The 19,410-nt window shown below is 46.2% G+C and overlaps 2 protein-coding genes across 13 annotated transcripts in view; one reads left to right on the forward strand and one right to left on the reverse strand.

Annotated features, from left to right (window-relative positions):
- Positions 1–19,410, reverse strand: part of IFT81 (intraflagellar transport 81) — a 148,825-nt gene that overhangs the window by 79,260 nt on the left and 50,155 nt on the right. The window lies entirely within an intron of this gene.
- Positions 11,807–19,410, forward strand: part of P2RX7 (purinergic receptor P2X 7) — a 38,428-nt gene continuing 30,824 nt past the window's right edge. The window contains exon 1 of the mRNA XM_019733948.3: positions 11,807–12,409. Within this exon, the coding sequence (XP_019589507.3) occupies positions 12,285–12,409 (125 nt within the window). The 5' untranslated portion in view covers positions 11,807–12,284. The remainder of the gene's footprint in view (positions 12,410–19,410) is intronic.

The raw sequence follows: 19,410 nt of genomic DNA on the forward strand, positions 1-19,410 counted from the left end.
TCCATTTAACACAGGGTTTCCCCACCTCAGCACTACAGATATTTTGGGCTGGATCATTCTTTGGTGTCTGTGTGTGGGGTGGGGCTGCTTTGTGCACTGCAGGATATTTAGCAATATCCCTGGCCTCTACCCACTAGATAACCCCTCTCCCTCCAGTTCCTCTGGAGTAACAACCAAAAACTGTCTCTAGACATTGACAAATGTCCCCTGGGGGACAAAATCACTCCTGGTTGAGAATCACTGATTCAACAGATGAGGAAGAAGAGGCTCAGGGCCGGTTAAGAAATGTCCTAAAGGTCATCCATTGGCAAGGAGGACTCACACCTTAGTTGCTCCAATTCCAAAGCCCATTGGCCTGACCATTGCAATGTTAAACCCTGCTTCCTTGACAACCAACTATTGTGGGTTTGGATGGTTGTAGACTTCACTAGCTCATTCTACAAAATGGACGTCATCTGTGTTAGTTCAGATCTTCTGAGAAGCAGATACCAAGGCTAGCTTAGACTTGCAAAAGATTTACTGGGGATTTATTTATTCATGCCTGTGAAGGATAAAGGGGAAGGGAGGAAGAGTAGGCAGGAGAGTCTTGTCTGTGATGCTCATCTGATACCTGTGGAAGGAGAGGGGGAAGGAAGGATTGGGTAGGAAGGACCTCAGACAGCAGTGCAGTGCTAAGAAAGTTTCCGCCATGCTGATGGGGAGTTCCTAAGCCAAAGTCACTTGTAAGAAGAATCCCAGGTTAGGCAGCAGTGGAGCTGCACGCGCACTCCCACTGTGCTCAGTCATTGGCTGTGGGCAGCCTGGGGAAGTATGGCCTTGGCATGAACTTGGTAGATCCAGAGGGATGGGAACTAGGGCTGTCAGTCAACCGTGCTCTTTGCAGCAGACTCTCCTGAAGGAGATCTGAGTGATGAGTGAGTCACTCTGTGGCTGCCACATCGTCAGAGAAGTGCTGCCCAGTAGTTACATTCACCTCAGAGCAAGGAGATTTAAAAGGCACCACAGAGGCCGTTGGGTATCAGACCCAGGCTGGCATCCTTTAAGCAAAGGGTTCACTTTCCTTGCACTGACCTGAGCTTCTCAGTGATCTTCAGTCAGCTCCAACTTGGGCATCATGAGCAAGGAGGTACAGAGTGCAGACTTGAGGGGCGACGTGGTAGCTTGTAGATGTGAGTACTCTCGGAGCCTCAGTTTCCCCATCTGCATAATGGAATGAACCTGCCTTATCTCATAGGGTTGATGTGAGGACTGAACAAATGTTTATGGAATTGCTTTTCAGGAGAAGATGGAGGTCTTCCTGCATGAACTTTCTGCCCATCACTTGGTTTTGTATGATCATCTCCCTGCTAGCCACCCTCTCATCCTTCTAACTAAGATTCGACTTGGCACCTACACAGGGACAGCAAACTAGCTTCCCAGGGCTAAATTTGACAGACAAGTTGTACTTGGCTCACAGAATGCTAAACTTTTGTCCCTAGCAATAGGGAGTGGTGGGGACTGTGGCAAACTGGACAGTGTGTCTCATCTGAAGCAGGCAGCCTCTTCTCAGCTGTAGCCATCTGCTACACAGCATATTCAGATTTTCTAAATTTTCAAGGAAACCCAGAAATCCAGACAGTTCCAACAAATGGAATTGAGTCACAATGGTCTTGATTGGCCTGATCTAGGCAAGTGCCCATCCATCAGCCAATCACTGACCAGAGGGATGGAGTGTTCTGATTGGTCAGACTAGGTCATATGACCACCTGGAAACAAGGGTATGAAGTTAGCTTCACCCAAACAGGAGCTGAGGGTTGACAGTGGGGAAGAAGTGACTCCCCAAAGGAAAACCGGGTGCTGCTATCAGAAAAGGGAATGAATGTAGAACAGACCAAAAAAGAGCAAATACACATAACACCTAGGATCTTCCCTATCACTAACTCCTTCCCTCTAACCTTCCAATATGCACCAGTCTTCTCCCCTAGCCCTGTCCTGCCTTTGTTCCTGGGACATGCCCTTCCTCTCATTGCAAGGCACTCCTTTTATCCTCTTTCCTCATTCAAATGGATTTCAAGGCCCAGGTCAAGCCCCCCATTCAACCACTCCAGGCAACAATGAAGGGGTTCTTCTGGGAACTCCTAGTACAGTGAGAACCTGAACCACACACTCCAGCACTCAGCTCCATAGCTGTTGAATGAATGAACGAATGTATGATTTGCAATAATTAGAAAACAGGGCCAAGATTAGAAGGAAATAAACACAAGTGTTAACAGCAGCTGTCTCTGAGTGGTGGGTTATGGTGCTTCTGGCTTTTCTTCTTTATTCCTGCCAGTATTTTCTACAATAAAAAAACACAAATGATACTAGTAAAAAGGAAGTAATGTGAGTCTGGTTTGCAGCGAGATTACAAGCAAGGTGAAGACAAGGGCCAAGTGTTGATTCTGTCCTGTCCCCTAATTCCTGGCAACAGGCACCAACGTGTAAAGAGCTAGTTAGTCACTGGGAGCTCAATTACAGCCTCAGGGCTTGTAACAGAAACTGTTGATTCCCTTCCTGAAGCCAGTCCTCCTTTCTTCTTTCAGACTCTGAACCCACATTCTGTGAGGTGTCCTCCCACCTCCTCTCACTGCCACGGGCTCCACTGAAGCAGACCCCAGCCCCACCCTGCACTAGAGGGTGGATCCTGGTCAGTCTATCTCAGCCGTGGTACTGCTGAGCTGGAGGCAGGATCATTCTGCTGGTGTGGTTCAGTTGCTGTATGAACCAGCTTGGGGTTTACACAGATAATGTAAAATTTTCCTTAATGTTTAAGCTAATTTGAGTTGGCCTTTCTTTTACAGCATCTTAACCAACCCCGGGGTCTGATAAAGACATTGCTCAAACATACATGTAGAATGACCATCAAAAACAGCGGTTGTTTGGGTTGTTGGGGGTGGATATCAGAATCTGAAGTTGGGGACAGGACAGGTGTATCATTTGACAGTCCCTTTTGAGTACCACTGTTGATCTGAAGCTACTCCAGTTCCACACAGAATGCTAATAACCCAGGCAGATGCTGAGACAGAGAGAAGGGCTTAATTCCTTTTGCAAAACAAGGAGCAATATTTGGACTAGACCCCACTATATCCCATCACAACAAGTTGTGTAGCTTTTAAGCTAATATTTCTGGGAATCCGCCAAACAGCTTCTAAGATAGAGCTGATTAAGAAAATGCTAAGTCAAATGGCATAACCTCTAGAAGCCTCAGTTTACTCATCTGTAAGCTGGATAGAATAGAGAATTTTCTGATACAGAGAATCAGAAAGTGCTTCACAAAGCATAAAGCGGGTAATGGGTTATCAATGCTAAGCAGCCCAGACATACAGCAATGCATTCCTAGCGTTCAAACAGTCTAAATTTAGGATATGGTGTGACCAAAATTGTCAGTGAATTGTGGATTGTTTATATGTGGCTTTGTTAAGTTTCTGAGGCTCTGCTTCCTCATCTGTATGCTGTTGCAAGACCTCATTCTGACTGTGCACGGAGTAGCAAACAAGGACCGTTGAAAAAGTGAAACCTATACCACTATTATCATTTCACAATTCTCTTGTCCCAAGTCAGCAGATAGCAAAACAGAAAAAAACTGAACTTTGAGGTGGACTCCAGAACGGATGTTGGTGCATCGCTGCCCTCTGGTGGTCAGTAGCGGTGCCACAGGTGGTTTCAGAGCGGAGACCGTCTTTGGAGAGGGACCCCTGGGAAATTGAGGCGCAGAGACAGGAAGAGACTTGGCCGAGGGCACCTAGCTAGCTGTGGACAGAGCAAAGTCTCGAGTCTAAGACTCCCTACTCTTCACTCTTTCTAGAGGGCAAAAAATGAGGACTGGAAAGTCACCCACTATGGTTTCACTCTGCTAGGCTCTCAGGAGCTTTTCTAGGTGATCTTACTAGGATTTTTCTTTCTTGCCCGCCCTCGCCATCCAATCTGCTTGGACTTCCTGCCGTTTTCTTCACACCATTGTAGCCAGAGTTCTGATGGTTGCTGGGTGATTTACAAAAATGAACTCGGATCCTTACAACTGCTTTGTAAAGTGGACCAGGACCTAAAGATCACGGTGGTTCAGACACTTTCCCAAGGTCCAACAGCTGGTAAGCACAGGAGCTGGGATCTGAACTCTAGCCGGAGACCCCCAAACCCACATTCTAACTGCCACTAAAAAACAAAACTAAGTAAAACATCAACTTGTGTTGAAAAAATAATTAAAGGTAACCTTGTATTTTTGGAATGCCCACAGTGGTACTCGCTGGGCAGACACACAAGAGGGAAATTTTTTGAGCACCTGTCCTACGGACACATATATGATCTTGAATCCTGTCCACAATATGGAGGCACAAAGGAGGAAACTGAGTTCAAAGAGGTTAAGAAATGTGCCCAAGGTCATTGGTGAAAGCTGCCATTCAGACGGTAAGCCCCCTGTTGGTGTCAGTATATAAATAAACTATGCTCTTCAAAACATAAACACAGTAAGTATACGGTAGCCCGGGTCAGGCTAGACCACAGGCCTCTGCCACTACACCCCTCTGACTCCCCTGTAAACCATCACCTTCCTGGAGGCCTCAGGTTTCGACGTCTCCCTGATCTGGGTTCGAACCCCAAATTTCTGACCACTGCTATGTGCCAGGCCCTGGCTGGGTATATTTTTTCACTTAATTCTTGTGAGAACACTGTGAGGTAGATACGATTATTATCCCCATATTACAGGTGAGCAAATTGAAGCTCTGAGAAGTTGAGTATCTTCCTCAAGAACATGGGTGAGCCTAGGTGTTGATAATTTGCTAACATGCTAGGAGACACTGTCTCCAGGTCTCATTCTTCCCTATTTGCAAACAGGAAAACGGAGTTACAGACAAGTGGAAGGGACTTGCCTCAGGGCCTTTGCATTCACTGAGCTCTCTTCCTGCCATGCTTTTCCCAGACATCCTGGTACCCACTCCCTTTCCCTCTTAAGGTCTTCAATTAAAAATTATCTTCTCGGGGAGCCTTTTCTGACAACCCTATTTAAAAGCTCAACCCCCACTTCACATCTCAATGACAAAAAGACAAACAACCCAATTCAAAAGTGGGCAAAAGACTTAAATAGACACTTGTCTAAGAAGATATACAAATGACCAACGAGCACATGAAAAAATGTTCAACACCCAATGATGGGTATTAGGGGAATGGCAAATTGAAAGTATGTGAGATACCACTTCTTACCACGAGGATGGCTATTATTCACAAAATGGAAAATAACAAGTGTTGGCGAGGATGGCGAGAAATCGGAACCCTCATACATTGCTGGTGGGAAAGTAAAAGGATGCAGCTACTGTGGAATACAGTTTGGCAGTTCCCCAAAAGTTAAACATATGACTTTTTTAAACATATGACAGAAATGCCACTCTTAGTTTTCTCCTGGAACAACTGAAAACAGCAACTCAAATACTTGTACCAGAAAGTTCATGGTAACGTTATTCACAATAGCCAAAGGTGGAAACAACCTAAGTGTCCATCAACTGATGAGTGGGTATATAAAATGTGATCTATCCATACAACAAAATATTATCCAGACATAAAAAGGAATGAACTACTGATATATGCTAAAACGTGGATGAACCTCAAAAAATATTACACTACGTAAAAGAAGCCAGTCATAAAAGGCCACATAGTATATGATTCCACTTATGTGAAATGCCCAGAATAGTTAAGTCCACAAAGATAGAAAGAAAATTGGTGGTTGCCAAGGATTGGTGAATCCATAGAGACAGCAGATTGATGGTTGCTAGGGGCTGCGGGGGAGGAGGGCGTGACAAACTAATGGGCACAGGGTTTCCTTTTAAAGTGATGAAAGTGTTCTGGAACTAGATAGACATGGTGAAGGCACTAACTGTCACTGAACTGTACCCTGTAAAATGGTTAGTTTTATGTCAGGTAAATTTCACTTCAATTTAACCACTAAGTTCAACCCCAAACACATCTTTCCCTGCTTGGTTTTTCTCCATAGTGTACATGGCCCTCTCACATTCTCTATATCAGACTTACTTATCTGTCGTTCATCCTGTTTCTTTAGAATATAAGCTCCAAGCAGGTAAGGATTTGGGTCTTTTTGTTAACCCACATATCCCCCAAAGAGTCCCTGGCACTCAGTAAATATTTGTTACGTGAATGAATTAGGAAGAGTGTGGTGATACTGCAGTCCTGCCCCAGCCCTCTACCCTTCTCTCATCCTAATGGGCTCTTGATCCTCAAGCATGTTAACAACTACCCTTAGTCTGGGCTCCTTTTTTCCTTTTTCCTAGAAAGCTGAATCCACAGGCTGTTGCTCAGCTCAGCCTTTAAACCCTTCTCTGCTGAGAGTTTTAGGGAAGACAATAAATCCATCACAATGTGGAGAAACACTGTCTGCCCCTCTGTTGGTGGCTTCCCACAGAAATGTATTGTGACTCCAAACCGCAGCTGTCAGGCCATCTTGTTCCCCAGCCAGGAGGACATCATTCCCAGCTGTGCACAGGTGGCTCTTCAAGGGGGAAAATTTGTGGGAACCAGTCAATAACCTTTTACTGAACAGCTACTCTGACACAGTCCTGTACCAGGCACACGGCCAAATTACAAATGAAAGATATAACGATTCATTCATTCATTCATTCATTCACTCATTATCAAACATTCATTAAACAACCACTATGTGCCTTGCACTGTGGCCCTTGATTTCAGTTTACAATTGAATTTACAGCTGAGGTGCCAATACCGTGCAGACCAGGGTTTCTCAGCCTTGGCACTAGTGACATTTTGGACCAGACAATTTTTGTCATGGGGGGTTGATCTGTGCACTGTAGGATATTTAGCAGCATCCCTCGTCATTATTGCCAGTAGCATGCCCTTAGTCACAACAACAAAAAATGTCTCCAGACATTGCCAAACGTCCCCGGAGGCACACACCATCCCCAGCCTCTGGGTTTAGAATTGCAGAAGACGTCAGTTATTACCTGGCGTGGTCCACTGTCTTGACTCAGAAATAGATTTGAAAAGTTCCCAAGGAGAACGTATGTCTTGGGCGTGGATGGAGTGGAAAAGAGGGGAGGTCTTAGGATGAAAAGAAATCCAGCATCCGTAAGAAGGACAGAACAATTATACCCAGAATAAAGTGAGTGAAACAAGTCATTCCGGGTGCCCGGGTAGAGTTAGGGGGCACAGAGGGGCTTCCTGCCCTGTGTTGAGGGGCTGGCAAGGGATGCGAGCTCCCAGGGAAGGGTGCTTTAGGGGGAGGGAAAGACAGACATGTAGCTTTGCTCACGGTTGCAGAAACAAATGCAGAAAACCACAATAAATTTAGTACATACCAATGATTACAAATTCTGAAACCATTCGAACCACTGGGCAAGACCTGGTGGGTCTCTGGGTGTGGATGTGGGAGATGGACCCTGCAGGTGGGAAGGCCCCCTGCCGTCCGGGCGTAACCTCAGTCACTAGCCTGTTGCAATGATAACTTTAGGGTCTTTAATTGTCGACGCCACCCTGGAATTCCCGTTTTCCCTTTTGGCTCTCTTCTCCTGTTCACCATAGCAACTGTTTTGAACTTTCTTCACGCTCATCAAACCTCCCACCCCTCTGCCTTCGCTTTCTCTATCATCAGGCAGCTGTGCCTCCTATCTCACACAGAAAATAGATGCCATCTGATTGCGCCCACCCTATGCTTCCTCATTTACCTGCAGCCTCACTCCCCTTTTCCTCGATCCCACATATATTTTGTCAGTGGTGCGGTCTAACAGCACTTTCTATGATGGTGGAAATGTTCTCTACACCACCCAGTGGGGTGGCCATTAGCCACTTATGGATATTGACCACTTGAAAAAGGGCAGGCATGACAGAAAACTGAATTTTAAATTTCACTTCATTTTAATCATTTAAATTTAAATAGTCACATGTGGTTAGTTAGTCACACTGTCAGACACCACTAGTTTACTAAAACCCAAGGAAAACCATTTTTGGATACCAGGTCACTGGGTTTTCTCCTAATTCTGTGACATCCCTAAGTAGCTGACGAATTTATTATAAGAATTCTGAATTGAGTGATGAGAAACAAGGAAGAGAGGGTGAGAAACGCATGTTCATGAGAAATTGCCATGGAGAAATATAGAGGAAAAAAACATTACTTTGACAAGCTTTTTTAGTAGCTCCAGTTCCCAAGGAAGAAAGCACAGTGAATCCTGGCTGAAACATTGAACTTCTGAAGGAGAGAGTAAGAGTCTGGTATCATTGTATCGCTGCAAATCCAAGCTGCTATTGAGAGCAATATGGAGTCTGAGTGGGAGGAAGAACAAAATTCTGGCCAGGTGAGAGTGTGGTGGCTTGTCAGCGTCCCTCAGGGATCTGCCCTCAGCCCACCTCCCTGCCACTACACCCTCTCTGGGCAGACCACCCTCCTCCACCCTCACCCCTTCCATTTTCCAGAGTGATTTTACTAAAGTGCAAATGAGATCACGCCACACCTCTGCTTATAAACCCACCAATTGCTCTCAGGATAAATTCCAGACTCCTTAACAACAGCACAGGAGACTGAGGTCGACGCAAATTGGGTTTCCTTGCAACAACACACCCTGAGACAAGGATTCCGGGGCAAGCAGATTATTTGGGAGGCTGAGGCCAAGAAGGAGAGTGAGGACAGGAAGGCAGTGAATACAGGAAGCATTCAAGAGCAGGTCACTGCTGTAGGCATCAGGGCCTCAATGCCACTAGGGACCTCTGCGAGACGGCCCAGACTGCCTCAGTGTCGTGTCCCCTGGGACAGAGGAGCTGGGGTATTTAACTAGAGTCCCCAGCCTTGGAGCCTCTATTCTGAGAGCCACACCTTTCTCCCTCCCTTCCTCCCTCCTAGCTCTTCCTCCTCCCTCTCCTCACAAAAGCAGCCCCAATGCCTTGTTTGTTCTGTGAACCCACCGATGGCCATACATAATCGGACCTGAAATAAATAGCTGGACCAGTCAGATTCATTCCTCTGGGATTCTGGAATAGGGCAGTGATCCGGAGCTTTCACTTGGCACGTGGACACATACCATGATAGACGTGTTGGGCCATGTGCCCTCAGAGAAGCAGAGAAGTCACACACACAGTGAGTGCACAGGGAGACAGGCAGAGGCGAGACTGCACAGCTTCAGACAAACTGAACAAGCAACCTCAATGCAGGACATTTTAGCTTCTGATTGATCCTACCACCAGGTTCTTGCAAGGTTGGGCCACATTTCCTATATTTGAGTTCTGTGACATAACAGTGTTTTCTCTAAAAATCTCCCTCTTCCACTGAAGAAAATCACTTGATTTTCTGCCCTGTAACCAGAAACACACACACACACACACACACACACACACACCCCTTGACTAAGAAGTTCACCCAAGCCTCTCCAACCCCCAATTCCGTTCATGACCTGGCTTCCTACTTCACAAAGAAACAAGGGACCACCAATCTTGATATTCCACTTCGAGCATCTTTGAATGGCTCAGATGTTTCCATCTTAACTACCCCCCAATTTTCCCTCGACTCTGTCCCCCATTAAAAATCACCCTGGGGGCCGGCCCGGTGGCTCAGGCGGTTAGAGCTCCATGCTCCTAACTCCAAAGGTTGCCGGTTCAATTCCCACATGGGCTAGTGGGCTCTCAACCACAAGGTTGCCAGTTCAATTTCTCCAGTCCCGCAAGGGATGGTGGGCTCCGCCCCCTGCAGCTAAGATTGAACACGGCACCTTGAGCTGAGCTGCCGCTGAGCTCCCAAATGGCTCAGTCAGTTGGAGCACGTCCTCTCAACCATAAGGTTGCTGGTTCGACTCCCGCAAGGGATGGTGGGCTGTGCCCCCTGCAACTAGCAACGGCAACTAGACCTGGAGCTGAGCTGCACTCTCCACAACTAAGACGGAAAGACAACAACTTGAAGCTGAACGGCACCCTCCACAACTAAGACTGAAAGGACAACTTGACTTAGGGAAAAAAAAAAAAGTCCTGGAAGTACACACTGTTCCCCCAATAAAGTCCTGTTCCCCTTCCCCAATAAAACCTTAAAAAAAAAAAAAATCACCCTGACCTCTCTCCCCTCAGAGTCAGCGGGAAAAGCGTCCACATCTGCTGTCTGCATTCTCTCCCTCTCACTAGTCTTTCCTTGCATTTCATCAGAAGGTATTCCATTCTGAAGATGTGATTTGAAGTGTCTGTGGGATATTTAGGTCTGGAGGTTCATAGACTTATAGTCCATAGGTGTGGAGCTCAGAAGACAGCAGAGATGGAAGAGCACGAGCGATCGGTGTATGAGTTCAGCGAAAGCCTAGGGAAACGCATGTGTCCTTGGGTGGTGCCACGGGAGTACTGGACAGATGTGCCCCTGCTGGACATTTCCTACAAATGGCATCATACCATCTGTGGCCTTTGTGTCTGGTTTCTTTACTTGAGCATGTTTTCTAGGCTCTTCCACGGTGTAGCGTGTGTCAGTACTTCATTCCTTTTTATGGCTGAATATCCCATTGTATGTATAGGCCACATTTTGTGTATCCATTCATCTGTAGATACACATCTGGGTTGTCTTGCCTGTTCACTGCTATGTCTGCTAGTGGCTGGTGTTCTTGGGAATGAATGAAGGACTAGCATAAACAGCGTTGTCCAATGTCACTAAGGTGGTAAGGTGTGACACCAGAATTGGAAGCTGGGCAGCTCGTCCCACAGGGCCTGTGTTCTAACCGTCAGGCTTTACTGCCCTAACAGGAGGCCTGTGGAGCGCCTCTTTTTACTGGTGAAGATGACAGTATATTCAGAGTCCCAGCAAACAAGTGATGGCATACTCCAATGGGGTAACTAACGGTGGGAAGCATTTATAAAGAAGGCGGCAGAATTAAGAAAACGCAGTAAGGGATGGTGAGTCCCCTGGGACTGGCAACAGCAGGAGGTCCTTACCACCCCAAGGCCTGAGGAGCGAAGAGGGAGTGGTGCCCGGAGAGGAGAGGAGCCGGAAAACGCACCTTCACCCGCACCGTCCTCCTGCTCTCCAGTCACCCAAACTGAAAACCGGGAGGTAAGGGAGAGCCTGAGGCAGTTCACGTGGGTGAGACAGGAATGTTTAGCTCAGACTGGAAAAGTGAAAACCAGCCTGGCCACTTAGCAAGCTGGAAGAGCAGAAATGGACAAAGTCAGCTGCAAAAACAAGAGGAAACAATGTTTCTCTGGAGCTATAAAGTGATGCCTCCCATCTTTGAGGGAGGGACTCCTGCTTTCTTACCCACTGAGAAATGTCACCCTCTAAAATCACAGACTGTCAGAAACATTGCTATTTGAAACTGTACCAGTAAGAGCCAAAGACTCCCCTTTGCCTGGAGGATCTAAGTCACTTTGCCGCCAAGAAGCAGCCTCAGTGTGCACTTCAGGTGCAGAGCGTCGGATCAAGGCTTCCTGGACACCACATTCTAGAGCTATCTCAGCTTCATCGCTTCCAAGCAAACAGGGCCCTGGCTCCATTTTGCAATCCAGATCTGACATTGACTGTTGCATATAAAACCTGCTTTTATGTAAAACCTCACCGAACGGGTCAAAACTTAGTTTTGTTGGATGGCAAGTTTGTTCCTGGTGGTCTTAGGCTGATCGGCCTTGGTCATGGGTGGACCTCCCGGGGCACAGGGCAGGAGGAAGAGAGGGATCTAGAGGGTCACACAGGAAATATTCAGCATAGGAATGAAATCCTCCCCCTAACCCCCTTCAGCAAGTCTGATTCCCCCTATAGACTGAGTGGGGAGGAGAGAGGGAAGCGGGGACCTTCATTCACCCAGTGTTCATATACATCTGGGGCTGAATGAAGGGTTGTAGAAATCAATCTCTGAGTGGGGCTTGAGGCAATGGAAAGATTGAGGCCCTTTACTAAAGCACAATGGAAGCACTGGGTCCCCTGACATTTGAAGGGCTACCCCTTCCCCCCCAACTGAAATGAGTCAAAAAAGTGAAAGGAAAAGGGGAAAAGGCAGAATTCTTAACATGCCCTTCCTTTGAACACCATCTCTGTGCAGGCATCTGGGGGAGGCCAGCTGGGGCGAGGTCATCTGCCAGGCAGGCCTGTAGGACTTGGCTTCTCTTGTTTATCCCTAGCCACATCTGGGTAGCTGCCAGGGCCCGCCCCCACTCTGCCATCATTGGAGAAACTCAAACTTAAAGGCTCCTGCTAAGAATCAGGTTGTTTCATTTCCCTCTTGCTGGTGGGCCTGCTGTGACCCGTGCCGGGGGGTGGAGTCCTGGTCCAGCCCGTAGCAGACAGGAAGCCCCTCACCATGCCAGCCTGCTGTATATACAGTGATGTTTTCCAGTATGAGACGAACAAAGTCACCCGGATCGAGAGCATGAACTATGGCACGATTAAGTGGCTCCTTCACATGATCGTCTTTTCCTATGTTAGGTAAGTGGGGTGTGGGGATGACCCCAAATCTCTGCAGTGGTTGACAGCCTAGGAAACCCCAAGGTGCAGCTTTCAGTGCTTATGAGCTGTGTGTCTCTCAGCATGCAGGGAGAGGGAATGGTGAGGAAGTACAGGCAGGAGGAAGCAGTGCCAGTCTGCTGCAGACAGAAGCCACAGGAGGCGAGTGTGACACTTTGGGTTCTATCCCAGGCCTGCCTGGACGAGCCAGGCAGAGCATGCCTGGGGAAAGTGGGAAAACGCAGGGCAACACCCTGGATTCCCAGGGAGAGGCAAGGAATCAGGCCCCACCTGGCGATAATGCAGGCAACTTACCTGAGTCATCACTGCTTAGGGGGAGGAACAGGGCCAGACTTGTAAATGTGACTTTAGGCCTCTCCTGTGTCAGGATGGTCCCCCCTTGCTTTTTTTTAACGGCTTATTGAGACATAATTTGCATACTATACAACTCACCCATTTTTAGCGTACAATTTAGTGGTTTTTAGTATATTCATAGAGTTGTGCAACCATCACAAGTTTAGAATATTTTGATCACCTCAAAAAGAAATGCCCCATTCTTAGCCGTCATTCCCCGCAGGCCCCAGGCAACCACTGACCTGCTTTCTCTCTATGAATTTGCTTAATCTGGACATTTCATATGAATGGAATCATACAGTATTGTGGTCCTTGGTGTCTGGCTTCTTCCACATAGCATCATGTTTTCAAGGTTCATTCATGTTGGAGCATGTATTAGTACTTCATTCCTTTTCATGGCCGAGTAATATTTCATTTGTATGGATGTGCCACATTTTGGTGGACATTTGGGTTGTTTCCAGTTTGGGGCTATGATGAATAATGCTACTATGAACATATGTGTACAGGTTTTTGCATGAACATGTTTTCGGTTTTCTTGGGTATGTAACTATGAATGGAATTGGTGGATCATTTAGTCACTCTATTTTCAACCTTTTGAAGAACCACCAAACTGTTTTTCCCAGCGGCTGCAACAATTCGTATTCCCACCAGCAATGTAATCCAATTTCTCCACATCCTCACCAACACTTGTTATTGTCTGTCTTTTGAATTATAGCCTTGAGATGTGATGTGGTATCTCCTTGTGGTTTTGATTCACATTTCCCTAATGGCTAGCTAAGGGTTAGAGCAACCTACTTTATAATCCTGGATAAGTTTCCTTGGTCAAATCACTTAAACTCTCTGAGCCTCCATTTTTGCATCTGTTCATAAAATTGTTGTGATAATTAAACCAGAAAAGGCACGCAAGCCCTGATTGATGCCTGACGTAGCATAAGAGCTCCACAAATGGTAGCTATTTTTAAAAATAATCTTTTTGAACCTAACAGGTACTTTCATATACAGTACATCCCCTCTTGGGACTGTCAAAGTAACCACACTCAAGCTTGGGGTGTGAGATCTGAATGTGGATTCAAAACCCTTCACCTCTTTGAGCCTTGGTTTCCTTATCTGTAAAATGGGGATGATGGTTGTTGTGAGAATTAAATAAGTTAATAAATGCAGCGCTGCTAGAAAAATACCTGGCATATGACAAGCCCTTACTAAGTGTTAATTCTTATTGATATTAATTATTAGGATTATCATTATTTGATTCATGTTTACTATGCAACAAATATTGACTAAACATGTTAGAATTCTAAAAAAAGACACATGACTTAGACCATATATCATAGAACTGATAATAAAGAGCATAGTTGGTAAATGTTCCCTTTTGCATCAATACATAGATCACATGTCACAATTCCATGTAAGAGATGATGGAACTTCCTGGTATTCTTGGGTCCAGCACACGATTTCTTAAAAGCACATTACTGTACGTATAGGAACAGATTATTATGCAAACACTTTGCAGTGATATTTTTCTTTCATATCATGGCATCTTAACCCTACCTGCATTTAATTCCTTCAAATTCAGTTATACATGTTCCACGGGGACACGGAAAGACAGTGCAGTTTAAACAGGACAATGATTCAGTGACTGGGTGCTCCAGCGTTAAGTGTGAGATGCGATGCTGAGTTGGGGTTCCCTCAGTCTCTTCCCATACGCTTCTCACAGAGGGAGCATTTTGCTGCCCTACCTGTGAATCTAGATACATATTTCCACCCAACATGTCCACTAATAAGCCAATTCCTTCACTTTCACCTGGAGCAAAACTGGAAAAACAGCACCTTGTCCCAGAGCTGGAAAGAAAATTGGCTCTGATGGCCTCACTGGGAGGTGGGAGGTCTGTTTCCTATGCTTTGTGCACAACGCAATTGTTTAGCAAAGGCAATTTTGACCAGACACAATTTTTACTTCCAGTGCTGACTTTAGAAGGTAACCCCATGTAAGATGCTTCTCCATTATTTATATTTTAAAATATAAAGTTGAAGAGAAATTATTGCCAGCTTTGCTTTGCCCCACTATGTTCACAGAAGATTTACAGCTCACTAAATGGAGTCCCGCAGAACACAGCTTGGGAAATACTGCCTTAAATTAATTGTACTGTGAGACCTCAAGTTGATATGACTGCAAGTTGGCCATCTGTGAAATTGGGGAGACCCCTGGTGCACAGGGACTAGGGGAGGTTGCTGCATCAAATAGGACTGGTGTGGACCAGATAATTATCCAGATAATTCAAGATCTACAGAAGCAGATGGTGGGTTCTGGGTTCAGAGGCTGTCCATACTAGGGCTGAAGAGACAAAGAGCCAGGATAATGAAATAAGACAGTGCATCAGTTATTGAGACTGGGGTACAAGGCAGGGGCTGGCAATAGAGGAAATAAGACAAGAGGCTGATCAGCTTCTCAGAGTCCCTCGCAACCAAGTTCAGATTGAGAGTCAAGGGCAGGGGCTGCAGCTGCAGGCAGGGTCAAGTGGCTCCAGCTTTCAGGGTTGCAGGAGTGTGTAGACAGGATGCTGAGTAGGTCTGTGTTAGAAAGAATTGTTTGGATACATTTCAGAAACCTAACTCAAGTAAGCTGCCAAGCCACACAGGGGGATTCACTGTCATGTCACTGGGGAGAGGAAGAGATGGCGCTGTCCACAGACATTGATGGTTATAAAAGTTCAAACGGTGCTATCAGGGCCGGGTCTCTCTTCCCACATCTTGGTTCTATGCGGCTTTCTTCTCGAATAGGCTCTCGATGTAGCAAGATAGGACAGTCATAGGAGCCTCACATCCTCCCCTTTTAACAACCCCTCAGAAACAAACAAGTCTTTCCTGATAGCTCTGGCAGGAAAGTCCCAGGAAAGACTCTGATTGGTTGAGTTTGAGTTATATATCCATCCCTCAACCAATCGCTGTGGTAGGGGCATGGTGTCACCTGATTGGCCAGCCCTGGGTCATGTGCTCCCCCCCCCCACACACACACACACAAGAAGTGGGGGGGGTGGAGGGGAACAGAGCATAATGAACCTGACCTGAACCATATCCAGCAGCTTTTCCTTAGGAAAGAACAATTCTGTAGCCAGGAGAAATGGGCAAAGAAAGTGGCAGGTGGGGGTGGTAAGAGACAGACAAAAAACAAACATCGATTACAATGTCTCGTGGTGGGTAATCATGATTTGAACAGCGTTTAACTATGAGGAAATATCATATTATGGACTCTACTTCTTGACTACGTGTCATAACCTTATTTTCCCAGACTCCCTTGGAGCTAGAACACAGGCATGAGACCCAAGTATTTCAAACGTAAGCGCCACGCAACACTTGAGTACACAGGGAATAGCAGGAGGTGCTGGGTGTGAGCAGAATTCATCATTAGGAATTTATGGGGGCAGTTCCAGCCTTGACTTACACACTGGGGACGACTTCCCTGGACCCCATGCTTTCGAAACCCTGCTCTGCTGGCTGTAAGCTTCCCCATGGAGAAAGGCGCCTGTGGGGCTGTATACTTTTCTACTGCTGCTTAACAAATTACCACAAACTTCAAATCTCTGGCTTCTCTTCTGGGACCAGCCGAAGAAAACTTTCTGTTTTTAAAGGACTCATGTGATTCCATCAGGCACATTCAGATAATCTTCCCTTCCCATCATCTTAAGGCCAAGTGTATAATATCACCTAATTGTGGAAGAATATCCATCATACTCAAAGTTTGGGGGATTAGGCAGGGTGTATACGCCAGGATGTAGGAAATATTGGGGTCATCTTAGAAGTCTGCCTGCCACAGGGGCAGAACGTGCCCATCCAGAGCTGCACTCCCCCACCCCACCATGCTCTGGGGCTGCAGAATTCTCTTCCAAATGGCTCTGAACCTCTTCGCAGATTTCTTCTCTTGAGAGAAGACCACAGTATCCATGGGCATGCAGGTGGAGGGGATGGAGGGAGCGTGGGCACAGAGGACATAGGAATACAAATGGACGAAGAGAGACCATGTAGGAGGCTACTGGGTGATCGGAGCGTGATGGTGACCTGGACTGAGGAGGTGACAGTGGTAAAGGAGAGGAGTTGAGGGATTTGAATAATATGGGAAGATAACACAATGGAATGGCTATGGGAGAGTGAGGGGAAGGATGCCGTAAGGAATGTGCCATGTTTCTGGCTTGGGCAACTGAAGGGTAGTGGAAGAACTTAATGGGGTAGGAAATATGGGATAAAAAGCCCATTTGGGGTGGAAGATGAGTTCAGAACTGAAGGCACTGAGTTGACATGTCTATGGGACATATAAATGTAGGGCCATAGTGGGTGGTTGGATGTATGAAACCGGAGCTGGAGACGTACATTTACGTATCATCAGCATATATGTGATACACATACATGTACATGGTAACTAGAACCACGGAAGGAGCTGCGACTGACCAGCAAGAGAAGATGTAGATGAGAAGGCAAGAGGGCTCAGAACAGACCCCTGAGGAACGCTAACCATTAAGTGATGGGGGACACAGAAATCCCCAAAGGATTCTCAGAAGGGTGGCCACAGAGAGCCAAAGAACGTCAGGAGAATGCGGATTCCGGGGAAGCTGAGGAAAAAAGGGGAAGGAGGTTGTGCATGATCATTGGTGGCAAATGCTGCTGAGAGTCCCAGGAAGATCAGGTCTGTGGGTGTCTGTCGGATTTAGTGAAGAGGAAGTTGTTTACTTGGCAAGACAGGCGTTAGAGGAGCGGTGGGGGCGGGAGCCAGACCGGAGTGGGCGGAGGAGTGAATGGAGAGGCAGAAATGGATGTGGTGACTCACTCTTTCAGGGACTTGACTACAAAAGAGAAGAGAGGCATCAGTAGTGGCAGGAGAGGAATGTGGAGTCCAGGGAGGGTATATTTTTAAGGTGGGAAATGATGTTGAAATGCAGATGGCAACGGACGGAGAGAGGGAGATGATGCGATAAATGGAAATTATCATCATCACTGTCACCAACTAGCAAGCACAAGGAAAGCTTGTTCTGTTCTGGGACTGCTCTAATGATTAGACATTTCTTTTTACATTGAGTCAAAATCTATCTCCCTGCAAGTCTCCCCTTTGGTTAGAGTTCTGCCTTGTGGTTCCCTCTTTTACTTGACACTCTTCAAACGGCTCACACTTGGCTGTTGTATTTCTCCTCTTCTTCAAAACAGTAGCCCCAATCCCTCCAGCCAGGTGTCCCCAACACGGTATCCAGACCCTTTACTATCTCAGCCAAGTCCACACAACCACACTTGTTTGTCAAGGCCCTCTTAAAAAGTGGTGCATGCACTCTGGCTTTGCTGGTGGAAGCATGGAACAATTCAACATGTTGTGGTTTCAGATAAAATGACCACATCCAGAAGTTTATCTTAAGGTGTTAAATTTAGCTCAAGTGTGAACAGATTCTTGTACAAGTGGCACATGAGAGAGGAGAGGGGAGAGGCAATGAAGCACAGTGCTTACGAGACTAAACAGAGCCTCCATGGTGAGACTCAATGCTTCCCCCAAAAGATCAGGAACAAGGCATGGATGCCTGTTCACCCCTGCTGTTCAACACTACTGCAAGTTTTGGCCTGAGCAATGAGGCAAGAAAAAGAAATAAAAGGCATCCAAACTGAAAATAAAGAAGTAAAAACACACTCAGATAATATGATCCTGTAAGTGGAGAACCCTAAAGAATTCAGACACACAAAAAACCTGTTAAAGTTAATAAACCAATTCAGAAAAAGTTTCAAGGTGTAAGATCAACACACAAAAACCAGTTGTGTTTCTATACACCAACAATGAGCAATCCAAAAAGGACATTAAAAAAAAAAAAACAATTCCATTTACAATAGCATCTCAAAGAGCGTAAGCAAGCTGTGGAGCCAGTGTTGTTACTTACTATGTGTCTTAGTCCGTTGGGGCCACTATAACAAAATACCACAGACTAAATGGCTTATAAACAACAGATATTCATTTCTCACAGTTCTGGAGGCTGGGAAATCCAAGATCAATGAGCCAGCAAATACGGTGTCTGGTGAGAATCCATTTCCTGGTTCACAGATGGCCACCTTCTTGCTCTGTCCTCGTGTGTAGGAGGCAGGGGTCTCTGAGATCTCTTTCATACAGACATGAATCCCATTAAGAAGGCTCCACTTTCATGACCTAATCACCTCCCAAAGGCCCTACCCGCTGAGGGTTAGGTTTCATCATAGGAATTTGATGGCAGGTGGGGAAGGGGCAGGGTCACAAACATTCCGTCTGTAGCACTATGTGGACCTAGGCTCACTTTCTCTGTGTGAGCTTGCTCAGCCATAAGGTGGGGGTAATACTAGTATCTTCTTTACAGGGTTGTTTTGGGGGGCGAGGTAAGGTTTGAAAGAGTTCATATATGTTATCCATGAATGCTTAGAAGAGTGCTTGGCACATAGTAAGAGCTATGTCAGGGTTACCAGAAAAGATGTTTATAATTGGGGAAACTGACCAAAAGTTCCCGTGCAATATCCATCAGTAATAGACTGGCTGGCAATAATCACAACCCCGCCTTAGGTGAATATTCTATTTCTCTCTCACTGAAGCTTAAGATCACATGAGTGGTTTTGGTTTTGTTTCTGTTTTGTTTGTTTTT

Source organism: Rhinolophus sinicus, chromosome 9 (assembly GCF_057876585.1).
Source record: "Rhinolophus sinicus isolate RSI-liver-muscle chromosome 9, RSI-T2T, whole genome shotgun sequence".
Lineage (NCBI taxonomy): Eukaryota > Metazoa > Chordata > Mammalia > Chiroptera > Rhinolophidae > Rhinolophus > Rhinolophus sinicus.